At 43.5% G+C, this 14,081-nt stretch overlaps 2 protein-coding genes and 1 non-coding gene across 3 annotated transcripts; 2 read left to right on the top strand and 1 right to left on the bottom strand.

The window, feature by feature from the left end:
* Nucleotides 1–157: 157 nt before the first annotated feature.
* On the top strand, nt 158–4,075 carry dhrs4 (dehydrogenase/reductase (SDR family) member 4). Its single transcript, XM_030338610.1, has 9 exons — nt 158–334; nt 1,098–1,213; nt 1,411–1,588; nt 2,039–2,140; nt 2,604–2,674; nt 2,790–2,841; nt 3,028–3,162; nt 3,367–3,422; nt 3,667–4,075. Exons 2-9 carry the CDS (start codon nt 1,101–1,103, stop codon nt 3,779–3,781), a joined length of 822 nt encoding a protein of 273 aa, XP_030194470.1. The 5' UTR covers nt 158–334; nt 1,098–1,100; the 3' UTR covers nt 3,782–4,075.
* On the top strand, nt 2,231–2,340 carry LOC115530059 (small nucleolar RNA U6-53/MBII-28). Its single transcript, XR_003973700.1, has one exon. It is a non-coding gene; the product is annotated as a small nucleolar RNA U6-53/MBII-28 (small nucleolar RNA).
* Nucleotides 4,076–4,733: 658 nt separating the features above from the next.
* tinf2 (TERF1 (TRF1)-interacting nuclear factor 2) lies at nt 4,734–11,451 on the bottom strand. Its single transcript, XM_030338609.1, has 10 exons — nt 11,173–11,451; nt 10,673–10,875; nt 10,087–10,197; nt 9,766–9,861; nt 9,483–9,593; nt 8,632–8,755; nt 6,267–7,050; nt 5,544–5,590; nt 5,345–5,424; nt 4,734–5,130 (listed from the first exon to the last, which is right to left on the bottom strand). The coding sequence occupies exons 1-10, from the start codon at nt 11,198–11,200 to the stop codon at nt 5,023–5,025; spliced, it is 1,692 nt and encodes a 563-aa protein (XP_030194469.1). The 5' UTR covers nt 11,201–11,451; the 3' UTR covers nt 4,734–5,022.
* Between the last annotated feature and the right edge of the window lie 2,630 nt (nt 11,452–14,081).

Below are 14,081 nucleotides of genomic sequence, written 5' to 3'. Positions count from 1 at the left end.
CGATTGATATTTTTTGTTTATAAAACTAAATTTTTCTGCGGTTATTTTCTATTTTGAATTGCATTGCATTTTGTATTTGGGAAATCGTGGAGATGTAACTACGGTTAATGGCTTTTATTTTGAAAATTAAAAAAAGGAGCCCCACCGTGACCGGAAAATAACACATGTACGTCATCATCACGTCGGGTTGTGGTCGTGGACGGTTGTGGCCATGGTTGGTGACCTGTCAAGACTTCATGGAAGTTTAATAAGAATCATTTAACTCTAGTGCCTGACATCTGCAGTCTGCATGAATAAATTTCTATTTTAAGTCTAATCATCTTTTTTGCACAAGGTAAGGTCAACATGTCACAATGGATTGATCGCATAAGATGTTCGTTTCTTATCTCTTGTAGAGGGTCATGTTAGAATTAGTTTTGCTTTTCTAAACAAGTGTGCTGAGATTAGGACAGATATATGTGAAGTGCAAACACTGTCCTAGACTAAGACATTGAAATAAAGATGCTAATTCAGTGACGAGACTGATAATGATGTAAAAATAGAAATGATCATAATTCAGGTTATTAGTCTGTTTGACTATGTCTTATACTCTATAGTGCAATTAATGAGAAGTTTTTAAAATCGGACTTCGGCAAAAGAAAATAAGCAACAGTGCAAGATGCTTCTTTTATACAGAAAAAACGGTCTGATTTGTTACTGAATAATCTTATTATGCGATGGTGAATAAGAAGCCAGGTTCCGCCTCGTAAGTCATTGGCTGAAAAAACCTGCTATTGAACTATGGTCCAATTCTAGCTTTGCTAGAAAGATAGTAAGTTGTTATGCACAACCTATACCGCTAACCTTCCATTCATTAAAAGAGGAACGTTTTTGACCCACATTTGATCATGCCTACGCTCGTTTGGGTTTATTTGTGCAAGTTATTGGTTTTGCCGTGTGCCTTTGCACTGGCTGTCTGCTGCCCCTCAAACCGACCCTGCCTACATGCAGCCAACATGGCGTATATGGCTCCTTCAGCGTCTTATTTACTCTAGCAACCGCCTCGCCCTTTGACCTACATCCTTAACGCGCGGCCCATCGCCGTTCTCCGTCCGCAGGTGATGTGGAGGACTGTTTTAAGGGGCATTTCGGCTAATCTGGTCCAAGGTAAACGCAACATGTCTCAAAGCTGCCTTGCTGGAAAGGTTGCCATAGTGACCGCCTCTACAGATGGGTAAGAAATCAAGTTAGCCCCATGGCCATCCAGTGTGTCTAGTGAGGTTTCATATGTTGGTGTCAAAATCAGCAACGCATTCTGAGTGTGTTACTGGATGTCGCTGAGGCATCCTTAATCCATTACCGCAAAGATGGTTCGCTTAACCAATGGATTATTTGGTCCAACTCCCGGCTGTGTTGCGGCCCCTCTGGTAGGATTGGTCTCGCTGCGGCTGTGGCGCTGGGCCGGAGGGGGGCCCACGTGGTGGTGAGCAGCCGGCGCCAGGCCAACGTGGACCGGGCCGTGGCAACGCTGCAGGGCCAGGACATCAAGGTCACCGGCACCACCTGCAACGTGGGCAAGAGCGAAGATCGAGAGAAACTGGTCCAAATGGCGAGTTCTCCCTGTCTTTGAAAACGGTCCCATCCCAGGGGTCTAGTTATCGCAAGTGGGCGTGTCCCCACACTGTACAGTGTGATGGGTGTGGATGCAGCTGTGTGCCAGCACACCGCTTGGTACGCCAGGGAGATCTGTCTGTCAAACGTCAGGGTGGACACTCCCACTTGTGAGGTCACCCCTGGATCGATTTTTGAGTTTGCATGTAATGACTAATGATTTCGTCCTCATAACTGATCAAATTGGACCCCTTTTAATTTCGTTGTGTGAATTGGCTTTGGGTATGGGAGGAGCGTGTCCTACTTTAAATGGGTTGTGCAGAAGTGAGCGTACAAAAATGTATTGGTTGAAAATGAAGCTGGACAACTGTGGGGGGGGGGGGGTCTGTGCTTGGAGTGACCATGCTCTGTTAACATCTGTCCCGTCTGTTCTCTATCTGCTGGACAGACGCTGGACCAATGTGGGGGTATAGATATCCTGGTGTCCAACGCAGCAGTCAACCCTTTCTTCGGGAATATCATGGACTCCACAGAAGCGGTTTGGGACAAGGTGAGATTTTCGTATTTATTTTTATTTTATATACTCCCCTCCCAGAAACCCCTGTTCGATCCCCGCCCCCAACATGTCTGTAAGTGTGCTCTCCAATGATGATTCCGCCATGCTAATACCGATGCTCCAGGTCAGACGTGTGTCTGCCTGGTGCACGTGAGTTCAACCTACCTTCTCACTGCATAAGTGGGCTGGGGAGAATTTATTTTAAGAAAGTGTTCCACTTGATGGTTGAACAAGTCTCTTGTTCAGAGGGTTCACCGAATATAATGCTGAATAATTTTCAAGCTATACGTTTGGTCTGAGTGTGAGGGTTTTTTAAAGCAGAATAGACCCCAAAAAATGTCCTAAAGACGACACAACTGAAGAAAGTGTCTATCTTGTGTGTTTACTGTTGGTTTGATGTAGTCGCTTCCTCGCCATGCCAGACTTTGACTTCCTTCTCTATCCCTCCTTTGCATAGATCCTTGATGTGAATGTAAAGTCAGCATTTCTAATGACCAAGCTTGTGGTGCCGCACATTGAGAAAAGAGGGTGTGTATGAAAAATAATAAAATAATATCCCAACTTTTGAAACCTTTTTCAAAGACACAACCCCTGATCAGTGACGCATCATTCTTGGTTTTGTTCTGTTTGTTTTTCCCGCCAGCGGGGGAAGCGTTGTGTTTGTGTCGTCGGTGGCTGGCTACCAACCGATGCCGGTAAGCAGGCTTTGATGTCGTTGCTGTAGACTGGTGTCATCTTTCAAGAACCATACAGTAACCATTAATACAGTACATTAAAATAAAATAATGTCTAACACGTGACCACTTGGTATTCCCCTTCAGTATCACGCTCATTATACTGTACTTATATGACTTATAAACACACTGGTTGGCTTCCCACAGGCCTTGGGTCCCTACAGTGTGAGTAAGACGGCGTTGCTGGGCTTGACTAGGGCCCTGGCCCCTGAGCTGGCTCAGAGCAACATCAGGGTCAACTGTGTGGCCCCTGGTGTTATCAAGACTCAGTTTAGTAGTATGGTGAGTGCGATCCACCTCAGTTTGTGTGTGTGTGTGTGTATAAGTCTTTAAAAACGTATCATGAAGTAAAACAAAATGAGTTGGTTTATGTTTGGGTCGACCCAAACATACCTTTTAATGATATTATTATTAATTATTATTTATGATATTAAACCTATTTTATCGTTCAGTTCTGCGTCTCATTGGAAATCTCTTCCTCCCCAGCTATGGAAGAACGAGGACGTCGCTGAAGAGTTCATGAAGCAGACATGTATCAAAAGGTGAACTTTCAACGACGCCATTTTCCCCATGGGCTTGGAACGATTGGCTGAATGCTGCTGATTTTATACCATCATTAAGTCATGTTTTCTCATGTTCTCATAGATTATCTGTATGCATTTTGCTTAGGGTTAATAAGTGATATGTATGGGGGCGATGTTAAATAAGTGTTTCATGATTTCATGGGTTTTAATGAGGGGAATTGGGGAGAGTTCGGTTAACCTGATCTTACCCTTTTTCCTCCAGAGTCGGGGAGCCGGAGGAAATCGGAGGTGTGATCGCATTTCTGTGCTCTAAAGACGCGTCGTACATCACCGGGGAGACAATCACCGTCACCGGGGGGATGAACTGTCGACTGTAAACCAGCCAATGCAACCGGCTCACACACTTTAAATTGCGTGTGTCCACAAATGCCGATTAGCCATCTATTAATTCCATTCATTGATTTGTTAAATAGTTTTTTTCCCTAAGATGTAAAAGGGCAGCGAGTATAGATGCGTGTCTAGATCTGTCATGGTCTTTAAAGAGATTTGATCTTGTACGATACAATAGGGGAAAACGTGTTTATGAAGTGGGAGTGATCGTTGTGCCTTATTTACAAAGCATCAGAAGAATAAAAACAAACTGGTGGAAACTGCCATTTTTAAAAGTTCAACTTATTTCCTCTGCCATTTCATTTAATTGTTAGCCTGGGAACCAAACCCATCTGCCAGTTCATTTTTGTATTTGCTCTGGCCTATGTATCTGACCCCCCCACCCCCTCTTAGCGGACCTGTCCTGGGTCGGGCAAATCACAACTGTTTATCTAATATTGGGTGGGTTCATTTTGATGACTGAACAGAGAAGCACCTTTATAAGAGCACAAAATCATCTTGGTTGTCCTATAAAACAACCAAAGGCTGCCCCTGATGTTGTGCGGTTAATTGCTTGGATTGGTGATCGGTCTTACCAATTGCGTTCAGAGGCATTTCGGTCTGCGGCTGTTGATAATGCCACTTGGGAATGCAAAATGAACTGAGGTTCCAGACTAATAATCAAACTGACAGCCTGACATCTGGCAATGTCAGGCTCATGTTCCATCATCACTTAACACAGGAGTTTAAATCGAGTTGTGCTAATAGTTTTGCTAGTATTGTAATATTACATTTGTAAGACATTAACAACCTAATACATCTTTCCAGCTTAAATATTTTTTGGATGAATGAGAAATCTGTTGGAAAACCATGTTGGATATTGACAAAGCAAACCATACACAATTAGGCGAATCAAGCAAGGTTATTAACACTTATTAAAAATACAATCCAGACATCAGACTTATTGTAGTTTGGATTTCAACGGCAAAAAGTATTTAAATCAAATTATAATACATTATTCCTATCTACATAAGGACATTCAATCCATTTAAATGCTCTGGTTGAAATACATTATAATTTTATTGATATATACATATGTAGTTTGGATAACATTTTTTAAGTAAGAAGCCAACATAAAATGCGTCCCATTCCATGATCATGTAGCTTATGTTAAAAAGGCGTAAACGTAATTTAATAAGTGACATCACACACACATGACAGTGAACATGCATCTACGTCATCTCTTCCATCAGCCGGGGGAGAGCAGGTTAGGCCTGGCCATCCAAGGTTTACAGAATTCACGCAGAGTTGGAACGTAGGTGTCGTGTTTGGTCTTGTAGTAACGCTTCACAAACAGCTGGGACACAGAAACACAAACACACTATATTATAATCTTTCAGCATCAATCAAATGATAGGGACACAACAATATCGTTTTTCATCCATTCAATACACAATGCATGTCTCTGGATGTGCATGTTTTTTTTTCATGTCTCACAATGCACCACTACTGGTCAGAGCTAAGCAGAGTAATTATTCCCTTCTTACCAGACGGGTTTCTTTTGTACATACCATCCCCTTAAAGTTCTTTGTGGCCTCATCCTCAGAATCTCCTATGACGTCGTCGCTTTCTCCGGGTGTGTGATGTGACTCTACACATCAAAATTGACACATAATCCGCAGTTATGTCTACATGGCATCAACCCATTGTTGCAAAAGTCCCTATACAAAGTTATCATACCAACTTAAAAATGCAGGAATTTTATATCACCTGTTATTGTTGGAGGGCTGGATATACCTGGATATACATGACAATTCCTGTAAAAAAATAAATGGAAACAATACATGAAGATGAGTCAATGAAAGTTGTTCCCAGAAAGATTTGTTCTGTAAAATAATGTTTATTTTTCACCTAGGATTGCAAAGTTAAAAAACACTATGCTTAGAAGGCTATGGGAAGTAGTAGTCTTGCTACTAAGCTGCAATTTAACGGTACTTATTACTACAAATTTAAATATGTTATTAGCTGTATCATATGGAAATGGAAATAAAGGATAACTTCCTGGAAGAATAACTACACACTACATTTTTTGGACACGATTCTTATTTTTTTATTATTTAAAAATATTTTTCAAAACACAAGACAGTTTTTTTTAATAGGCTGCTTTTGAAGTTCACCTCAGTTCACTTGATTACATTTTCTGCTATAGAAACACTTAAAACATTCAAACCGTAAAGATGGACCAAAGAGGGTTCAGGAAGGGGAAGATACAAAAAGGTTAAAAGCCGTTAGAGGCCGACCTCTGCAGAAGCCTTTCAAAGCAGAATAGAAGAAAGCAGATACCGACCATTTTACCAATCCTTTTTAACTATGCCATCTGTGGTAAGGCGCCGATCACCATCCGATAATCATCTATTCACCCTATTCTCTCAAGCATTGAGGTTGAAAGAACAATAAGAAAATAAGCACTCCATGTACGCTCCTGTCTCTTACTCTTTGTCATCTGAACAGGGCGGCTGGGTCTTGCACTTCCTCCGTTTCCCCGCTGAGATCTTGAGCACATTCTTCTTGGTGCGCACGTTGCCACTACTTCCCTGCTCGCCGTTGTCGTCGTCGTCGTCGTCGTCGTCGTTCTTGACGTCATGTTCACACTTGAACCCCGCACCTTCAGCATTAGCGGTGCCCAACGCTGCCTGGTCCAGCCTGCGGAGGAGCACCGTGGGCTGGTTGCGCAGACAGGAGGAGAACAGGGCTGGCCGGGCCCCGCGGGCCTCACTCCTGGGCCCCGCTGTGTCCGGCTCTCCGTCGCCGTCTTCCGAGAGACTCTTGCTTCGGCTCCGCTGGCGTCCACTCGGTCTTCCGCGCCGCTTCTTCGAACTCCTCCGGCCCCTTTTAGCGGTGCCACGCCCCGCCGGGCTCCACTCCTCCTCCTCCTCCTCCTCCCCCTCCTCCGTGCCCGCTCCTTCTTCCTCGCCGGCGTCTGGCTGTTTACGTTTCACTCCGTTGCTCCTCTCGCTCTCCTCCTTGTCCTTCGCCGCCTTCTTCCTGCCGGCCGCCGTGATCATGGCCGGCACGTCTTTGTTGGATATCAGCCCGATGACCGGCGAGATAAACTGGCTCGTATTCTCCGCGGCGTCTGTCGGGCGCCTGGCGCCCGGCTTGCTCCTCGAGGAGGGGCTGTGGCCGACCGCTGTCGGCTGGGCGGAGGGCGGCTTCCCAGAGGGCAGGAGGGACAGCGATGTCAAGATGGAGTCGCCCATTTTCGGAGGCAGGGAGGCTGCGAAAGGGAGGAGAGATTCTCAGTGCGTTTACATGCAGTCATAATCGGGTAAATAAACTAATAAGACCTCAACAGGATATTGCAAATTGCATTTAAACCCCTTTAACCGATCACCTGCGCACAGAAATCGGCACGGACGAGCGAAATCGGATGAGAACACCTAGATAACTCGTTCATAGTCGGCTTTCTACCTGCATGTATACTAGCATCGTATCGCATATCGGAGTTCGTGTTCTGCGCATGCTCGAGATCTTGCGGACGGGGGACGTGAGCCAGAAGTACAAGGAGACGGAGACGGTAGTCGTGTGGTTGTCGCCATTGACATATAAATAATTCTTATTTCTTTATAAATATAAATATTCAATTATTTCTTGATATATTTATCGTTGTCGCCGTCGGAAAACGAGAAACGGCGAACTGTTTAAAAAGGTGACGCAGAAGATGCAGGAAGCCAGTGTTATGCCATTACCCCCTATAAGAATCATCATCAACATGCATCCAGTATACACTAAGCTTCGAGTTCACCCAAGGCTGAATTAAAAGTACATGGTTTCCTAAACGTTGGTCATCAACGATGTTGTTAAGTAGTAACGTCGTGCACATCTGTCAAAATAAATGTTTTTTTTTCTTCCGACGTGTTTACGATCTTTATTCATTGATTGCGCCGCGGCCGAACTGACGGGGATATTCTCTGATATTATGAATCTTAAAGACTGCGTCTGGTTCTCCGACTCTCTGCTACTTCCACAACAAAGACTCGTACAGGGGGTTATCTCGGCCATGGTGGAGAAGGAATTTGGGGAAAGGAACTTTGGCTTTGGCTCTCTGCAGTCCCGATTGAAACGCTATATGGAGGAGAAAGGGATTGTTGCCGTGTGAGGGACAGCTGTCAGTTCACTTCGGGTCCATGTAATTTCTCAGACTCTATTTTTTCCGACGTCTCGGTCGTATGCGGACTCCTCCGGCTGGACTCTACCGCTGCCCCGCGGCCGGAGGAGTCCGCATACGACCGAGAGGTCGGAACAATAGAGTCGGAGAAATGACATGGACCCGAAGTGAACTGACAGCTGTCTACTGAAAACATCCGTCTCGAATGCCGCCCGAGTTTGTTGTTGCTGGTGACGTAAAGAGGTCAGCCGGTGGCTCTACTATACCGGGTCATAACATGCTTCGGCCAATGAATCGATTTTCTCACCACCATGTATACTCGACAATTGCAGTTGTCCAATGGAGGAGCATAGTCGAACTATGGCTTTAATCGGATTAAGCTGTGCATGAATTTTAAAAAGAGAGACTCTTCTCCGCTTGCCTCTGTTCCACTATACCCCCTACTGACGTCAGGCCTGCCATTCATTCATTCAGGCTAAAACATGATATTGGGCTCATCTAGTTATATCCTAAGCACCATTGGGGTTCACCACTACTGCTGGTGTTTACCATTGACATTTTTTTTAAACAAAGATAACGATAACGGAAAAGTCTGGACGTTCAACGGCTGCCCTTGCAACCGGAGTCTACATACAGGGCCAAAAAGCTGGGCATTAATCATTCAATGTGGACACAAACACGTTGTCCTACCAGCCACTTCCAGACGGCCTAAACATGTCTGGTACTGCAGAATGGTTTTCAGCAGTTGAGGCTGGGTGGCCGCCTGCGCACACTCCTCCAGCACAGGGGGGGCAGTGCTGAGCCACGACACCGTCTGAACACACAGAGACACAACGAGAAGGATTTAGGACAGCGGAGGGGATTTGATGAGCTTTCCGTGCTGCACGATTGATCGATCGCAATATCAGCCTTTGCGCAAAAGGCTGCGATTTAATTAAAAAATATATAAAAGAATATATTCTTTAATTTGTATTTTCTTATTTATTCTATTTATTTCATTTAGTTGTACTATTGAGAAAACGTAACAAGTTTGCACTGCAGAAATGCCTTCATTTTGAAATATATATTTATTTATTTTATTGATTACGTTTTGTAAAATATTGTTAATTTGAAACAGTATTGTACCATTTTTTTTATAATTTTTATTTTTTATGCTAGTTTAAGTTTGTATGTTTGAGTTAAGAAATAAACATTTTAAAATGATCAGTAATCTGTGTGCATTTTCCTTGATAACCAAGCAAGTAGAGTCATGACACCATTTGTTGATTATATCGCAATCGCAATATTGTCGACAATAATCGCAATATGACTTTTTCGTCAAATCGTGCAGCACTACTTCCTATCAGTACTTTTGAAGACAAAGGAACAGGTATACATATAATATCGGAAAATAATTAAAACGTTAGAGGTAAACCCTGGGTATCTTCCAGAATACGATTGTTTTATGTGTTATTAAACCATTCGAGTATCACAAATGCTCAATAAAAAAATAACTAAGGGATCATACATAATGAGAGACACACAGGTGAGTGCAGGTGTACCTGAGCCAGGTTAGGAACTGGGAGCAGCTGGTCCAGGCGAATCAAAAACTCCCAGAGCAACTTTTCAAGTTCCTCATCAAACTTGGGACCATACTCCTCAGGAAACTCTTCCTGTACACAAAGAAAAGACCCCCACACGCATGTTTTCATGCCTTCATGGAACAAAAAAAAAAGGGTAAATACAAAAACTATGGTGTTTCCTATAAAGCAATTGTCGGTGTCTTTGTTTGTGTGTATGTTGGTGTCTTTGTTTGTTTATGTCGGTGTGTTTCCGTGTGTGTACCTTGAAGAACTGCAGTCTTTCAGCGGGGTCCTGCAGAAGAGTCTCCACCAGCTCGTGGAAGCTGTTCACCGTCCTCTCGATCTTTAGGTCCTTTTTCTAAACACATAAAACAAGAAAATACAATAAAACAAATAATAATCATAACACTTCACACGAAACGTGGTTGACATCCGATGCAACATGAACAGCACAGCAGTCATACTCCCAACTGGCCACCATGGGAAAAAGGTGGTGTGGTTTCTTATTGGTGTTTGTTATGTTCTCCTTTAGCTCGAAAGCCCTGGTTTAAATGTTCTTTGGTTCAATACGGTCCTCGCCTACCAGTTTATGAGCTGTGGAACAGGGTGCAGGAGCACAGAACCGTTCCATATGTCGGTTTATAAGCTCCAGGTCGGGATGATCTGGACTGCAGGAGAGGAGCTCCAGAATCAACTGTAAAATAAAAGAGAAAACAGTTGGAGCTGGGACACACCCACACCCGCATCCACACCAGTGGCGTTTTCTCCAGGAGGCCATGGGAAGCCATGCAACCCTGTTTTTTAGACTGTAGTTGTTACCAATAATAAGATTTATATTAACAGTTTCGGAATTTTTTGGTGCCGTGTTGCTGTCATTTCTTTTTGTATTCTGTTCACTGAACGTGTAGCTACGTGGGTTATTTTTTGTGTTCTTCTATCGCTAATTGTGCCTTGATTGGCTTGAGCTATTTGACCAGGCGCTCAAATAGCTCTTGTTGTTACATTTAATGCATACAAGCTTCCAAAAAGCAGGGGGAAAATTAGAAGATAACAACATGATCTTATTGATATTGGTATGCCTAATAAAAATAGAGCAATATCTAATAACAACAACAAATATTTTGTTGAATCAGGCAGGTTTTTTTCCTTCTGCCAAAATGATCACTTACCCGTCCTCGCAGTCCCAACGTCAGCTTACCCTGGTGCCGAAAGGTAAGCATCCCAGGTACGCTCTCGCACACCGACGTCACGAACTCTTCAACGACCCCGTACCGAGCCACGTCCCTCTGCTTCAACACCTTCCACACGGCCGCCGACACCAGCCGCACCGGCGGGGCCAAGAGCTGCAACGCGGGGAAGGGAAGGCTGACATCTGCGGTGGTGGTGGTGGTTGGGAAAAGGAAAAAAACATTTGAAAAAGACAATCGATGCCAAAGAAAGTCACCGCATTTGTTGAATCTCCAAGGGAGACGGGTGACACGTTTGTCCAGGTATGCTGTGCAAAAAAACCCGGATACTATCCTTGGAGTAGTCGTCCTAGAGATTCCGATGTATTGAATATTGATACGGTTCTTGCACACATAAACATGTTTAAAATCTCCGACGACATACAGTTACAGTTCATCATGAATATAAACATCCGCATTGTTGAAGGTAGTACTGAACGTACCATTTTCTGCAGGTTCCTTTGCCGCCATATAAACGAGATGGTGGCTGAGGGTTTGGTCACTTAATGTGCTGAAGTGATCATAACCTCGCAGCCAACTTGTATGAGAATACGACTTTGCGATCAAACATTAAAATGCTGCACCCGGTAGTATAGACAAAGCCTCGCAGCTTCCCCGTGGCTAAATGCTCCCGCTTTCACCAAAACGACATTAATTAAGTTGAGTTTCCGTTTTGCATCGCATGCCACGGGAGCGGGGTCTGTATTACACAGTTAAAATGAGAAACTCCGCCCTGGCGTGCGGTTTTTGACAGCAAAACAATCGAAGCCCTTTTCGCCGGAAATGACGATTTCCGTTGGTTTTTTGTTTTGTTATGTTTTTGTGAAAGCCCTTATGTTAGATAATGCCTCGCTTAAAGGTTGTATAGGTGATTTGCTTTTTTGGCCATTTTTGCAAAATTACTTGAAATCCTTATCATAACCCGCTTACAGCCACTGAGTTAGAAGTACTGACATGAAAATTAAACATGTCAATCATCTGTGGAACGGGCAGGGCTCGAAAAACTCCAGCCAATCATTTCTATTGCCACCGAGTTGCATTGGACAGTAAGTACGTCAATCAAACGGTCGTACTGCACTCCCCCTCCCCCGCGCCCCGCGCGCGACCCCTTCGTGCAGTACTCGTGACCCAGAGCTCGTGACCCAGAGCAAGCTCCTGTTTGTTGTTATCCTGCGGTGGCTATTGGAACTAGTTAATCCACATTTGGACCTAGCAGTAGAAGACAATTTCCATGGCAGGCAAGACGCCACCATCCCCACCACCACCAGCAAAGAGAAGGAAAACTCTTTTTCAGAGAGTAATTGATAATAAAAACGCTGAAAGAGAAAAACTGAAATCAAGAATAATCCTAGGCGCTGCTTTCGAACGTTGGCGGCAACTGAAGGACGAGAAGGGTCTAAAAACCGATGCTTGTGTGGCGGTTGACCTAGTTTCAAAGTTTATACCGTTTATACTCGGTAATACCGGTGTGGAGACGAGTGTATTACTCGGTGTGAAAATGTCCACACCGCGGCAACCCTAGTGAAAACCAGGACTTCCAATACAATTATATGAAACAAACATACATTTTCTAAAAATAGTAATGATTTATGTGACCGTTTAATGTTTATAACATCTGGTCCAACCATTGCAGCGAGAACGTATTCTCAGCAGGGGGTGCTGGGAAAAAAAAAAACTCAGCCTGCACTAGACTCGCAACTCGTTACATTGATAAAAAAAGATGTATAGCAGCGCAGCTCAATTACACCAGTGCATGCGCGGACAGTTGAAAATCGATCGTTCACATCCAGCTGCTCACAGAACAAGTTTAGCGCACCACCGCTACCCTCACACTTTTTCATATAACCTTTTTTCAGCACTAGGTCATATGAGCATTAAATAAATGCTGCGTCTCAAAATGCCTTGGACAGCAGCGAGGATGACTCGCTTTGCCACGGGCCGAAACAGTTCGGAGCGACCACAGCCAGAGCGAACACAGCGGGGCAGAGGAGTGTCAGGAATAGTCTTTGGTGTACACATCAGTACGGCCTATTTGCACTACTGTTTAGTGGCAATGCAGTGTTTTATTCGATGCCTTTTTATTTTCGTATATTATTTCAATGAATACAATTTATTTATTCATAAAAGATCTGGTCTTCAAATCTTTTTTCCAAATATAGGTCGTCTTACAATGGGGTTTGTGTTTATATTCGGACCAATACGGTACAGCGGGCGCTCACATGACGTTAAGCATTTCCTGGTGCATAATGTGACGCTTCAGAACCTAAAATCCCGTTTCTCCCCGTTGACACGACAACACATAACCGGCGTTTTCAGAAATCTCCACTTTGGCCGGAGTGTTTAGAAATGATAGTTTTCTGTGATAAGACAGGGCCTCGGACAGGGGGTGTTGCAGCACCCCCAGCACTCCTACTTCCCGCGGTACTGGGTGCAACTTACAGCTGAATGTAGTGCCATGTTGTTAAACGAAAACCTACGCTAGCCTGGCTCGCTCTCGCGCATCTCTGTTCGCGCTCGTGCATGATTGCGCGTCCAGGTACTTGGAATGGGTGGAGTCAGAGTCAGCGTTGAAGGAGAGGGGGTAGGACCATTTGAGTTGTGTATTTTCAAAATCTGCTGGCGTTTCCCAAATCACCTACCCAACCTTTAACAAGAAAAATACTGGCCTTCATCAACAATATTTTGAAAAAGTAACAATACAAGACGTATCCAAAAAAAGGAGTTAAATCAAATATTATATAACATATACATGATATAACAATGTCTTATTACATAATCATACATTAAAAGAAAGTTTCCAAAAACCCAATTAAAGCAGGACAACAAAGTAGAAGGGTTGTATGCGCAAATTGTAGTCTTGCAGGATGCAGACGGGATCTTTCGACAAAATATGCCCGCACAACCGCCAATGCAAAAAACGCTCAGTAGGCCTAGTACAGAAGAGGCTCAAGTATATTTCCTTCTTTTTTTTTAAGGTCTGCATGGTTGAAAGCATAGTTTAATTAAACGATCACAAGTCACAAAGCAGAATAAGACTTGCAGAGTTTATACAATGGATGTAAAATGGTGCGACTTGAAAATAATGGAACACTAAGATGTAAATGCAACATAAAGACAAAAATTCAGTATTGAACATAATGTAAAACTCAATAAAAAAAAAATTTTTAACTAAAGGAATCCGAAATTGAAGTTAAAAAAATCCTATGTTATGCCAAATAATTGGTAGTGTTTTATCTCTGATATTGTGAAATAGCAGAATGGAATCAGAATATCCAGGTTATACTGAGATGTAAGCCAACAAGAGGCCTCTTTGACCTTTGATCGATTATCGGTATGTAAATCGTCACCTCAT

This window comes from Gadus morhua, chromosome 17 (genome assembly GCF_902167405.1).
Source record: "Gadus morhua chromosome 17, gadMor3.0, whole genome shotgun sequence".
Classification (NCBI taxonomy): Eukaryota; Metazoa; Chordata; class Actinopteri; order Gadiformes; family Gadidae; genus Gadus; species Gadus morhua.
The sequence above is the reverse complement of the archived record's forward strand: the minus strand, read 5'-3'. Positions and strand labels throughout refer to the sequence as shown.

What these genes read in the sequence shown, in the direction of transcription:
- dhrs4 (XM_030338610.1), top strand. Translation starts at nt 1,101, where the DNA reads ATGTGGAGGACTGTTTTAAGGGGCATTTCGGCTAATCTGGTCCAAGGT. An exon ending in GAGAGAAACTGGTCCAAATG is followed by an intron (nt 1,589 to 2,038) that starts GCGAGTTCTCCC and finishes TCTGCTGGACAG; the next exon opens with ACGCTGGACCAATGTGGGGG. An exon ending in CTGGCTACCAACCGATGCCG is followed by an intron (nt 2,842 to 3,027) that starts GTAAGCAGGCTT and finishes GGCTTCCCACAG; the next exon opens with GCCTTGGGTCCCTACAGTGT.
- tinf2 (XM_030338609.1), bottom strand. Translation starts at nt 11,200, where the DNA reads ATGGCGGCAAAGGAACCTGCAGAAAATG. An exon ending in CAGTTCCTAACCTGGCTCAG is followed by an intron (nt 8,756 to 9,482) that starts GTACACCTGCAC and finishes CTGTGTGTTCAG; the next exon opens with ACGGTGTCGTGGCTCAGCAC. An exon ending in CCCTGTTCAGATGACAAAGA is followed by an intron (nt 5,591 to 6,266) that starts GTAAGAGACAGG and finishes ATTTTTTTACAG; the next exon opens with GAATTGTCATGTATATCCAG.